General features: G+C 33.2%; 1 protein-coding gene across 4 annotated transcripts in view; it reads right to left on the reverse strand.

Annotated features, from left to right (window-relative positions):
• LOC130442195 (growth factor receptor-bound protein 14-like) overlaps nucleotides 1-14583 on the reverse strand; it is a 385241-nt gene that overhangs the window by 173360 nt on the left and 197298 nt on the right. For all 4 annotated transcript variants that reach the window (XM_056776316.1, XM_056776314.1, XM_056776313.1 and 1 more), the window contains exon 7: nucleotides 5901-6194. In XM_056776316.1, the coding sequence (XP_056632294.1) occupies nucleotides 5901-6194 (294 nt within the window). The remainder of the gene's footprint in view (nucleotides 1-5900; nucleotides 6195-14583) is intronic.

Here is a 14583-nt window from a genome sequence, read left to right on the forward strand (position 1 = left end):
ATTCTTATTACCGCGGATCAAAAATAAATTGCGAGGTCAACGTTTTGCTACACCTTAAGAAAAGTAAATTGATCCTAATGGATTAATATCCAATTATAAATATTTTCTTGCGTCTATCTCCAAACTTAGTAGCAACCCTCGTAACAACAATAAACTGTAATAACAACATTATAGTGTAAGTATAGATATAGTGATTTTTTTAAACTTCCAAATAAAATAATATCCTTTGTTTTTTTAAAGGACAGTTTTTAAGCTGGTTTTAAACTAAATTATATAGCGGGTATGGAGACAATTCGTAAATTCAAAAGTGAATTCGGAAACTGAGTGATACCACATTTAAAAGGCTTCTCTAATATCTAAAGATAAGTAAATACGTGAAATTATTTGATGTTTAATGAGAGATAGAAAAAATTACAAAGATATATTATATCAGACAGCAGAAAAAATATGCGGAACCAGGATAGTAGGAAAATAACATAAGAGGAATAAATAAGAGAATAGACAATCCAAAGAAGATTAACACAGAAAAAAGTACATAAAACAAAGTTAAGATGTAAAGAGAAAAGTATGAAAATTGAGAAGATTTCAGAGAAGAACTGAACAATAAATATGATAATAACGACAGAAAATTCTGGCATAGCATATAAGCATTGCATTGGAAGAAAAGCAAAAGAAAGAGATAAAAGGAATTGAAAATACAGAAAGCAAACTAACAACAAAGCCTACATATTAAATATATGGAACTCCTTTTCTTCGAAGAAATTCAAGGAAGAAGCATCATGGTAAAAAAGGAAAAAGGAGAAAATACAAATATGGAAGAAACCAACTATGAAGAAGTCAAAAGGGCGATATATAAAATTCCAATCGACAAAGCGAGCAGAGCAGATAGGATAGATCCAGAAATGGTCAAATATTGGTGAGAAGAAAGCAATATATGGATATTTGAGATGATGAAGGAAGCATGTAGGTCGGAGACAATACCACAAGAATGGGAGGAGAATTTTATAGTTCCAATCCACAAGAAAGAAGAACAAACATATTACGGAAACTACAGACCAATATGGCTAACTTCAGTGATCCTCAAGAAGAAGACAAACAATAGATAATATTTTCATACTAAATATAACAGAAAGACGTTACGAAAAAGGAGAAACACTACATTTAACGTTTATAGACTTGAGAGCAACATTCGACTCGATCCAAAGGAAGTAACGTGTGGAAGATATTAAACAAATTAGAAATCCCGAAAAAAAAAAAATAACTATCACAAGAAGCGTATATAACAGAGTAAAATGGAAAGCACAACTGGATTGACAAAGATCGGCGCTTTATAATGGAAAATTGAAACCCATGTGAGCACCTTACAAGGGAAGTTAAAGAATAATTCCCAAATAAATGATAATGAGATGTCTAGAAATACAAAATGAACTAGTCAAAGAAAACAATGCTTTCTTAATCTGTGTTTTACACATTCTTCCTCGAAAACTATGAGCGTGAAAGGTTCTACGGATTCTCATAGTGATTCTGCCACCAACTACTACTGGTGGAGAAAAGGGTGAAGCTACGGAAATACCAACGACTTAAATTGATCATTTTGCCCGGGGTATACTCATTTCCAATAGGTAATTTTTTGCCTAAATAGTGGTTCTTCTCTCCCACACACAATGGTAACAGGAGTATTTGGTGAATCCACCTTGTAAACCCAATAAAAACCAATTACTTTTGAAGACGCTGCACATTTCCCACTAATGTAATTCATACTTAATCAATTTAATTAACGTATATATTGATTCATAGCTCTCTTTGTGTCCTTTCGGTGTGGACGGTTTCTCATATCCGTTGTGCGATTAATTTGAAACAAAATGTCTAAAATAATGTAATCATCCTTCTTTGCGTACGATGTAAGACGGTTCCATTTTGTTTATAAAATTCTTACGAATACATAATCTGCTTGTATATGTATTCAGTAGTTATTTACGGTAAGATAAAAATACTTTGATGTCCCATTTGAAAGCGATGCTCAGAAAAATTAACGTTATACATTTCAATCGGAAAATGCTCGCAGTAACTAAAGCGTTAACTAAATACTTCAAGTAATTGGATCCAACTTAACAGTGTTTTGACTTACAACTTTTATTTTCTCCATTCACAATATTATATTACAGTTTATGATTCATTCCCACGAAATGTAATTCCGTGTAAAAAAATATAAAGATTTTTTCAAAATTTAAGATTCAACCATTATCAGCTAATTGGAGTTGAAGTAGTTTGATATTTACAACAAACATTTTAATTGGTTTTAAATACTGCAACATACTGTTACAGAAGGAATTATAATTCAAATGAATACTATTAATCCTAATCTTTACAAGTAAAACAGTTTGTGGTTCCTGGGTAAGTAAATAACTTTGAGGTGTGGCTAAAAAATAAAAAGACTGATGATATCGCATAATTTTTCTTGATATGTATATTTATTTATCATCACCTTCAATATATACACCTCCTCTATCGCTACATCGCTTCATGCGAATCTTCCATTGATGGAAACAGTCCAGAAAGTCTTTTTCTGTCAATTACTTTAGAACGCGTTCCGCTTTTCCTTTCGCAGCTTCAACAGACTCAAATATTGTTTCTTTTAATGCAGATTTGGCCTTAGGAAAGAAGTAGAATTTGCACGGTGCAAGATCTGGAGAATGAGGAGAGTGAACAGTGTGGAATGAGTTAGCGCATCCTCTTGATGAGAAGCCATAACTTCTCCTTCCACAATTCGGGTCGTCTTCTTTTTATTCTTCAGTAAAAACGTGAAGATAATAATGTTGGTCAACAGTTTCAGCTTCAAGAGCCCAGTGAAGGTATATAATTTCAATAATATCGAAAAAACAATAATAGTTGCTTTGTATTTTGATTTGTTCATTTTCGTTTATGTGGCTCTTGGCGAAGTTGGATTCTTCCAGTGCATGGATTGACGATTTGTGCCAGGATCATCATGGCTACAAATCAGGATTCGTCACACGTTAACACATTTTCTAATAAGTTCAAGTCATTTCAATCGCATTCATCCCATCAATACAAATATTTTTGCGAGCTTCTTGTTGGTTAAATGTGAGGATTTGAGGTACCAGTTTTGCACGCAATTTTAGCTCTTAAAATTCTCATGTAAAATTTGTCGCATATATTCTTTGTAAATATCTATAGATTCAGCAATTGCACGAGCACTTAGCCGACGCGACGGTCAGATCGAACAAGATTCCGACTTTTATCTGTTTTTGACGTATAAGGGCGACCCGACCGTGAATCATTTTCAATATCTTCTCGGCCATCATGAAAACCACTCAAAAACACGTGGACGCGACAAACATTCCATGCCATACACTTGTTTCAATAAACTTGCATGAAACTTTACAAAGTTTCATGTGAAGTTTCACAATAATCCTTGCTTTCTTTTTACGTCAATTATGTTTACTACAAAAACCCCTATACAAACGAAGGATACGGTTATACTGATTCGTCTACATACACGCATTCGAAAGAGTAGGCTTTAGCTGACAGTCGCTAACCTTTAGCGCATACGTACTTTTTCTGTAACAGCGCTAATCTCGTTACTTAAGGTGTGGCTACCTCCTATATATAAGAAGTGTATATCCAATGCGTATTCTAGATAATATTGTTTAAGCTTTGAGGAATATATTCATCACTTTCTTCAGTATAAATTACTTCTACCACTGGATCTAGTAATAGCTTGGACTTAAACTAAACTAAATGATACCCTCGTTAACAAAGCACCAATAAAATGTAATATAACTTCCCAATAGGTTTTTTCCAGATAGTTAAGTATTTAAAACTGTTATAAAAACAGACTGTCTAAAAACATTACAACACATACAAAACCTCATCTTCGATTACTTTATTTTTACCCAAATACAATATCTGTATTATATCTTCAAACCAAGTAGTCTAGCCTTTGATTTTATTTGGTTCCCTAGTACAAAGGAAGAGCGATTTATTTGCGAACCAAGCAATTACAGATGGACTACCTACCTTACTCCTGATCAAAAATGATGGGTTGGCATCAAACGACAGAAACAAAACCTTTACTCTAGAAACTGGTATTCGTAAACCGACTTTGGTATAGTCATACTTCATCGACTGACTAAAACGTAGGTGGGACTCGTCTTCATATACATAATGTTTCATTGTTCTTAAATAACTTAATCTCAGATATATCACGTTTTTCCATAAAAATTTTTCTAATAAACCCTGTGATGTGAATATCTTCCTTAAACGACTTCTACGTCTAATTCCATTTTAGAAGATTTTTTTACCGATTAGATCTTAGAAGGTGTGAGCTCAATTGTAAGCTTGACAACGCCGTACAACTTTCGTAGTCAACAATTACAACGATCTGTTGTACTATTTGAATGATATTGAAAGAATGATCTCCGACTCCTCGACTAAACGGTGTACCAGGTTGGGTCTGTACTAGTCGTAAAATAAGTTCAATATTTACTAGTCCATCTACGTTTTACAAAAATCTCCAGGTGTGTACTACGCGTAGGTTTAGGCTGTTTTCTATTTGCAGCAAGTGATGTTCTCACTAAATAGTTCTTTGGTGAGCAAAAAAATCATCTTATTTAAAATAAATATTACTATATAATAACATGACTGAAAAATGAAATATCGAAGTTTTAAATGACCTCAAAGTTTCATTCCTACTATTGATATGTATTATAGTGGATTTGTAAGTAAGTGTTAATATAAAAATTCCAATACCAATACATTTTGAATTAAAATGCGGCTCATCAAAATTTCAACATATCTAGACGAAATCGATATATGTTATATTCTGCTTGGTGGAAAGCTCGTAATCATAAAATCCGACACTTCGCAAAATCGAATTGCAGTTGGAGAATTTCTATCAAACCTTGCATTGCTAACACAACTGACATCTCGTCTCGAGAATGAAATTCAACGTTATAAAGAAAGCAAAGGAATATTTAGATGGTCTCACGCAGTGGATTTTGAATTGAAGTTACTCATATGTTTATACCATAGGTAGCATCTTATGTCAAGAAATATTCAGAGAAAGTTTCATATTGTGCTTATATAGAGGGTTCCAAGACTTGATGCAAAAACTTTGGGAGTGAGTAGATGACCTGAAAATAATGCTGTGACGTGAAAAAAAAATATTATACAGCTCTTTTTTGAGTTATACGCTTTCAACGTTGCGAAATCAGAACTTCTCAATTATAAATTTCTTCTATTTGTGAGTTCGCCGTTAATCCTCCCGCTCCACCGCCAGTTTCAATAGAAACCAACTCGGGTTTTGCTTTCACTGAAACGTCCGCCCAAACCATCCAGAAACTTCCTCTAAAAGCCACGTTTTCTTTTATTTAATACAGCGCGAACCTTACCCAGGTATTCTGTAAATTCATCCACATCGCTACCATGCAGGTATACTCTGCTTTCGTCTAAGAAGAATCGTAGATGGGCTGGTCGATGAGCTGGGGTTAATTTGGGGTCAGTAACTGACCTTTTGGCTCAATATTAGCTACCTTAAGATTTCTTTTGACTTCTCAGCCACTCCTCGCGTTTCTCTGAGCTCTATTGTAGGACTTGAACACTAGTGCCCCGTTTCTCAACGATGTGCTGACAATGAATCGGACATCACTCTCCGATGTACACCTTTTTATTCCTGAACCTCGTCTTGGATGAAAGTAAATAGTCTCTTGGTAATGAAGGTAACCACTGGAAACAGCATATTAACTCAGAGTCAGCGCACTGGACACTTATCGCTGACTCTGGCTTTGGGGTGTCGCCTGAGTCGATTTTTTTGCACACGAGTGTAGTTTAAGCGTTTTTTGGCGTAGAATAAATAGTACATATATATTAATCAGACTTACCTTGGCCAGGCGCATGGCTATAACCCAACAAGAACGGACTCGCTCGGAATCGCAGGCGAGGCAATGTAATTGGTCGGAAGAAGTAATGGGAAAGGGCGTCGAGGCAGCGGCGGCGACGTCTTCGTCGTTATTTTCCGCCGTTTTGTCGGTAGATAACGTAGTAGGTCGTAGAACGATGCCCCACTCGGTGGGAGCACGAAACTGATTTTTTGCGTTAAGTGTCGTATATGCGTGAAATTTACGTATATCGGCATATACCTCGACGTCGCTGCTGAATTTCCTATCCTCCAAAATCTGAAACAAATACGTTTCATAAGTTGAAGCTAAACAAAAACAATAGAGTAGGTTTTCTACTCAATAAGGTTTACTCAAGATTTTTAGCATATAGTTTTGAATTGGATCTGGATTTTAGTACCTCAAATAATTAACAAAAACGAATAGAATAGGAAAATAACAAGAAGAAACAAGTACAAGAATGAAATGAAAGATAATATGTGGCAGTTGGAAGTTAGAGGTTAGAATGCTTAAAGGAAATGAGATAAAAAATATGCCAAGGTAAATAGATAATGAAATACGCGAGCGAGGGTAGCATAGATATTTATTATATTCACAGTTTTCCTTAATTTTCCCGATGGTACTCTCTCTAAGATGACCTTAAGTTGCTATATAATTTAAAGATACTTGTTTGGTAATATTTTTTACGAATAGGCTCTCCAGCTTGAAAGATTGTTGCCATTTTTATTTCAATTGTTTGGAAAACATATTTGCATATTAAATTTTCCTTCGACACTACAGGGGGTTTTTCTTGACTTTCCCTTACTTCTGCCGAGGGTTTTCTACTACTATCGCATCGCTCTTTCTTGAAGATCAAACAATTGACCGATACAAATTTAATTTAGCGAATTTTTCAATACCTTTAATCAATTTCTAGCTTGCTAACTTTCTGCACACATATTCTTTATCGGTTTTTCCAACGTAGAAAAATGAACATATGAATCCAGTTTCTGCAAATTTGCATAATAGCCATTTGATGATTTATGGACAGAGAGATCGTGAAAAGTATCGATACTACCTCATATTAACAGTTCTTCAATTATGTAACATGAAGAAAATTTCTTGAAACAGATTTTGTCAGTATATTTCAATACCTTTAGTTTTTTTTTAGATTATTACATAGATCACATCTATATCTTGAAAGAAACATTAAGGCGTTGAGAAAATTGAAGGGATTGGTTAGTATGTACAAGACAATTGTCTATTGCTTTGTTAGAATGTGTCCCATGATCTTACTGCTGATAAATATCAAGTTAATTGGCCGGCAGTTATTTGATATAACCTTGTCCCTTACTTAAATTACGGTCGTCACATTCCATGACATTTTGTTTAACCCAGGTGATGTTTTAGACAATTTATTTGAGTGAGAAAGGTCAACGAATTCCCTAAATTCACATTCCACCACGTTATGTTCCCAAGGCTAATTAAGCCCTGAAATAATATCATCGAAATATTAAAAATGGTTGAGACTTCAAAAGTTCCACATTAACTGTTTTTATAAGTAGAATTTCTGTTATCCCAGGAGTAAGTGGATTTTTACATGATTAGAACTAAATATACTACTTGAAGAGCTATATCACCAACGACTTTACAATTTTATTGTTAAATTCATTGAATTGAATCAACGAACTGAAAATATGTTGCACAATTAGATCTAATTGATGCAGATGGCATTGGTAGCACTGCTAAAATACATTTTAGGTTAAAAAAAATTAATAGCATTGCTGAGTAATTATATTTGTGGCAAATTTGTGATTAAAAAATGCTAAAGAATGATAACATAGTTTTTAAACAAGGTTTATCTATCATACTTCACACACAGCATATTGAAATCTTCTAATTTGCTGCCAATAAATCATTCTGATGATTGCTACTTTTGCAATGTTGATATTCCTGGTCACAGCTCAAGCAAAAGAACAACCGTAATCTTCTATCCACGATCCGACCAATAGTATAAAATGTAGATTTTCCGGTTCCTAAATCACCAGATGACTTAAATTCTATTCAAAGGAAGTTATTTTATTGAATGCAATGAGGATAAGATGCTGAACTGTATACCTTTAATGTAATTTCATAAATTCCGTCTTACAGTAAATGTAGAGCACGGAATGTTTACTGAGATTGACTCTAGTTATGGATCTGAGCTTAATTGAAACAGTAACCATTTAGTCTTTAGGCATCATGGAATATTTTGCCTAGAAGTTCAGTATCTGCGAATATTTTAATAGTTCCAGAATCTTAATTTAAAAATGGTAATTCTGTCGCACCTACCATTAGAAGAATCTTTGACTTCGAATGATCCACTATTATAGAAGTTTTGGATTTAATGAACCTAAAACTAAATGAAACTAAAGGATCAAGGTTAACCTTTACACCCATGAAACACCTAAATACTGTTGGCAACTTCACCAAGATGTTCAAGTAACTTGTACAAAAATTTACACAAAGAATTCGAAAAAAGAATTGTTTTTATTTGGTGATAGTAAATAAAACATCATTAATTTTATTAATATATTTTATTAAATTATCAAAACCTATTTGAATTCACTAAACTTAGTATTAAACATCTGTCATTATTTTCAAATAACTATAAATAATGGTCAAGTTATGATCAAAGAATATTTCATTAATTCAAGGCACGTAATAATTCCACTTCAAAGTAGGTAATTCGAGAAGTGAGTCAAATTGATTGCCCGTTTGAGCTGCTCGAAGTAAAAATAACTAATTTCAAGGTATTCGGTTACAATTCAATTTTGTGTACCATATAGGGACTAGTCTATTCTATTGAACTAACAAATTACCTACCGTTCAGTTAAACTGACAGGCTATTTTCGGTAACCAATATCGCATGATACAAAGTCATTTGAAAAAGTTTAGAAAATTAATAGTGTTTCTTCCATTAAAAGCACACGTTATCGACTTCAATAAAAAAATATATAAATTGACTATTTAGACGAAAAATTGTCTTTGTTGCCTTTGCGCTACTAATATTTTCAATAAATAAGAATTCAAATTAGTTAGAAGATTCAAAAATGAAGAAATATGACGAATAACAACATTTAAATAAAATAAATTTAAAGAAGAAGGGAAAGACCAAAGATGGGATTGATCGAACAAATCGGGACAGAATGATGAAAGGAAAAAATAACACTGAATGGATTTTAATTACATATAAAAATGTACATATATTCTATACAGGATATATTTTTTATTTTTTGGCATATTACATTTGATAATAATATAATTAATAATAAGAATGGTAACAATAATAATATAGTATTGGACATCGAGAAACTGGAACAGTTGTCACGAAAGGTAGACAATATCACGACCTCAACCAGATGCGTGTTGACAAAGTAGCTTCAAACAGATGGATACGTAGCGGAAATCTATTTTCAGAGACCGAAAGCTTCATAATGGCTATCCAGGATCAAGTTATTAACATGAATAACTACAAGAAAAATGTTATTAAGGATCCGAACACTCAATTCTACATATGCAGAAAGTGCCAGCAGCCATCAGAGACCTTTCAGCATATAACATCTGCTTGTAGTGTGTTAGCTAATACCGACGATCTACACCGATATAACCAAGTGTGCGAAATCATCCACCAAAAACTGGCCAAAAATCTATTCAACTAGCAACTAGCAAAGGGAAGATTGAAGAGAATATGGCCAAAAGATCTCCCACAATAAATACTTTCAGAGTACCGTCAATGGATGGTTCCTGACTCACTTTAGTGACTTAAAAACAAGTTACTTATTACTCTGCTTATAGAGTAGATTGTAAAAGTGCCGTATAATATTTTTAAAAAAAATATCAGACATAAAAACTAGATACTGTCAACAGTCCTGTAACCCAAACGAATTACGTTACACAGGGTAGTGGTGAAAAATGAAAAAAAAAACATCTTCGCCGTTTCTTGAAGATAAAAACTTTATATATTCTGAAAAACCTGCAAATTAACAACTATTTGAACAAAGGAGGCGTAAAGCACTGCATGGCAAGTATCTAGCAGAAATATCAAGATGATTCTGATATATTTTGATTAAAAAAATTCCGTGTATTCCATATATACAGTTATTGAATCAAAAATACATTAATAAATTGAGGTTTGAAATGTCAATTTTCTTTTTATTTAATTTCAAAAATCAAAAACGAGTATAGATATGATTTTAAAATGACGTCTCACCCGATTCTATCGAAATATTTTGAGGTGAATGGTTCCTCGTTTATAATGGAAAATACCGGAAAAAGCGTCTCCCTTTAATCGAAAACTGACGAGGTCGAGCATTTTCCAAACCATTGACGCAGTTTCTATATCGTTTACGTTATAAATTCGTTGAGAAACATGCAGATTTTATCCACCAATAACGACAATGAAAATCATATAAACTTTTTTCTTACGACATGCAATGTATTATATGAATATATAATTTATTTAATTTATTGTATTATATTTAGTTTCTCTACGTAATATAAGCTGGAATAAAAATTGATTATACACTTTCTCTGTACATCATATAGATTATTTTCGATGGAAATAGTTCAGCAACCTTCGCCTCTTCAATTTCTAAATTTAAATATATCAGTTGAACTGCACCAAGGTTGTTTAGTATGTTATCGCGTAGCACTGCACATATTTTGCAAAATTGATAAGAGAAAAAGGAAACTGAGGTTGGTTTACCACGATTTCATATCTTTAGACTAGCCACAAACTGAAATCGTTTCTTTTTATATAATTCCACGAGTTGACCTCGCTCTAGATAAGTCAAAATAATTCCTGGTTGCAAAAACGTGAATAACTTTTATATTGTTTTTGATTATTTTTAAATGGTATGAGATAAAACCGTAAAAATTCTAAATAAATTCCAGAACAAATTTAGGCCATCACTCATCAATATTATAATTGTATGACAGTTAAAGTATATATCTGCAGTTACGAAAATAACTCATCAATAGAGATAGTACAAATACAAAACATCTGAACAGTAAATTTGTTGGGATCGTCTCTTATGGGCTTATACTGTTCAAAAATAGTTGCTTTTCATTTACATTCAATTGAACTGAGACACTCAGTTATGTGAGTTTCCTATACTCAGAAAAAGATGCGACATAACTAAAATATTATTTACATCAATGACTGCTTGCAATATTTTAGTATTGTGTAAGTAATGACTAAAAATTTGACTTTTCGACTACTTTATCAGGAAGACTGAAAGTAGTCCAAACATCAAATTTTAGTCTGTCTTTCAAAAAACTAATTTTAGATCTAGGAGACCTAAAATCAAGACTACGTAGAAACATATATATACATATATTTATATAAAAATGAATTGCTGTTCGTTAGTGTCGTTAAAACTCGAGAAAGGCTGGACCAAGTTGGCTAATTTTGATCTTGAATTATTTGTAGAAGTCCAGAAGGTTTAAAAGGTGAATAAATATAAAAATGATCGGAATTAAATGAAAACAATTGTGTTTTTCCTTGATGTTTTATCACAAATTGAATTTCTGAACGCAACCATAATATTTGACATTTGACAACCAACTAATATGTCGATTCATCCTCCATCCAGCCAAAAAGTACATCCTTCTATCTTTGTGAAAGACGATTACCGCTACGTGCGCGAGAACTTTCAAGTTATGTGCTTTTTTGTTGATTTTTTGTGATAGTTTCACTTTACTGCTAACAGACGAGTATTTTTGCAACAAGGTGAAACTGTAAATGTGTTTGCGAAGCAGTTTTTAGACATTAGAAATGATAAAACCATAGTGGACACCTCGACCGGATTCATCACATTACCCACAGATTCCTGTCACATCACAGACTCAAAATATAAGCGTATTTAGCTTGTTTTTCCAGATATAACGCAACACTTCAATAACCATAATTGTCTGGGTGAACGGGCAATATTTTCGGCGAAAAATAAAGATGTCGAGGACCTCAATGCGACCATTCAGAATTTTCTTTCGGGACAATTAGTTTCCTTCAAATCAGTCGACACCGTTATGAACCAGGATGACGTAGTCAACTATCCCACGGAGTTTTTAAATTCACTGGACTTGCTTGGATTACTACCTCACAAATTGCAGTTAAAAGTAAGATCAGTTGTCACCATGCTGCCTAACCTCATTGAAGCAACAATATAAAAGGAAAATATAAAGGAGAGGATGTCTTGGTCCCGCGTATATCGATGAGTACAACGGATTTACCATTTGATTTTAAACGTTTACAATTTCCGGTACATCTGGCATTTATGATAACCAAAAATAAATCGCAAGGCCAGTTGTTGGAAGTTTGCGGAGTTTCCCTGTTTCGAGTATGGACAATTATATGTCGCGTGTTCGCGCGTCGATCAACCGCCAAATTTTTTATTTACTCATCACAAAGCAAAACAAAAATTATAGTTTATCAGAAAGTTTCAATTTGATTAATAAACTGTGTCATCACTGTGTGTGTGTGTGTGTGTGTCTGTCAATATCAAATTGAAACCTTATAAATAGCCAGTATTTTAGGAAAACTCTGTTTTGTAAGTAAGCATCATGTGTAATTAAGCGAAAATAATAATAAAACTTCATTGATACCGAGCATTTTTTATTAAAAAAGAATTTCTTTTGTCTATTTCATACAAAAGTTTAGGTCTTTTATTTATACATTGAGGCAGTACAAAGTTTGCCGGGTCAGCTAGTCATATATAAAGGATTTAAGAAATAAGAACATGAAGATTATATAATAACATATAAGATATTTGATACATTAATGTGAAAAAGGTTATAATCTCTTGAAATGTGTTACAAATCGCTCATGGGGCGCAGCTCCTTCTATCGCTATCATGTTTTTCAGGGGTTATGTTAGATAAGTTATAGACTATAGATGTTACATGTGTCGGGTAGTATTACAAATATAATAAGATAAATAGATCGTATGCAATATAAATGCCTCAAAGCCGCTTGACATGAAACAATACAACGTGCAATGCAAGACGCAATATTTCTTTCAGTTGTTTCATGCAAGATATCGAACATTCTGCAAGATTATCGGTTTTATGTTATAATTGCGCTTAAGTTGTAGTTCTAGTTACTTTTAGTATAACAACCAACCAAATGTCAGTCTTAGATCAGCTGACTTTCGTAAAACTAATTATTTCGATCTTGTTAACAAATATGAACAAAACCATAATCGAAATAAGGTTAGATTTATTTACCAAGAGGTCAAAATGATTAATTTTACGAAAGTCAGCTGATCTAAGACTGACATTTGGTTGGTTGTTATACCAAAAGTAACTAGATTTCTTTTTAGAATTGCAGGTTGCATACAATAAAAATGGCACCATATCGATAATGTCGCAATTGCGAGAACTTGCATGAAACAATCAGCTGAACTTCATCAAGAAATATTGCGACTTTCACTGGATTGCACGTTGTCAGCGAAATTGCATACAATTTCTTGCACATTGTGTTGCATGTCAAGCGGCCTTTAGAATTTGTTTCGGTGCAATGAGATCAACACCAGTCGCAGAATGTAACCTACGGCAGCAATTATTGTCTCAGAAATATTTAATTAAACTCTAAACACTCTGGACAAACACGATAAATAATTTAAGTAACATTTCCACAGAAAAACTCACACCCTCAAACCCATTGATATTGAAGGATTAAAAACACACCTCCACTTGCGAAAGACTTTATTCAAACAATTGAATTCAATAATATATACAGAACCAACAGAACTTTATCGTATATCACATTCCTTATCAAGCTATATTTGAAGTCAACAAAGTCATAATCCCTAATTATACCGAATCTAGTAGCAGTAACTCGATCTTGTTGAAATCCATACTACCAGAGTTTGCTGACAAGACAATAATATATACTGATGGATCTAAGACGAGGGATGGAGTTACATTCAGAATACAAAGCAATCTTTACGAATCAAATTACCCGATATATGTAGCATATATATTGCAGAGCTGTATCCTACCTTACAGGGTCTTTCTTGGTTGAAGTCAAATGAAAAAGATGGGGGTGTGATTTTATCTGTTCTAGATCTGTGTGCCATAAAACAGACTCATCTCGAAAGAACGATATGTCGGATTTTATGTGACATCAAAACTATATTATTATTAAATGTGGGCAAGACATTCATTTGGATTAAAAGACATACTTAATGGAGTTTTTTTAACGTATATACAGGAAGAGATACGATCAATTCATTAATAGGTAAATTCTAAGTATCTTGACAGAAACACTGGGATACCGCTTCACGATCCTCAAATAATTCCTATTTTCAAATTTATCCTACCTTACCCTCACCTCCGAACTATATTTATAAATACACAACTTCGAAATTTTACTCGGCAAGTATACTTAGAATGAAGATTTCATCATGGAAGATACCCCGCCCATCTTGCCAAGCTGGGTATTATACAATCATCAGCCTTTACCTGCGATAATAATTCTTGTGCTGATCACAATCACATTTTTTTCAGATGCAGCAATCACATTCATAAAACAAACAATTCGTTACAGTCACTACCTACCTTTAAACCACACCTTTTGAACATAGATAACTGACATACTTTAGATGTACTCGTATTAGTAAATTTTATCAAGGATATTAAAATTAATA

Source organism: Diorhabda sublineata, chromosome 3, assembly GCF_026230105.1.
Source record: "Diorhabda sublineata isolate icDioSubl1.1 chromosome 3, icDioSubl1.1, whole genome shotgun sequence".
NCBI lineage: Eukaryota > Metazoa > Arthropoda > Insecta > Coleoptera > Chrysomelidae > Diorhabda > Diorhabda sublineata.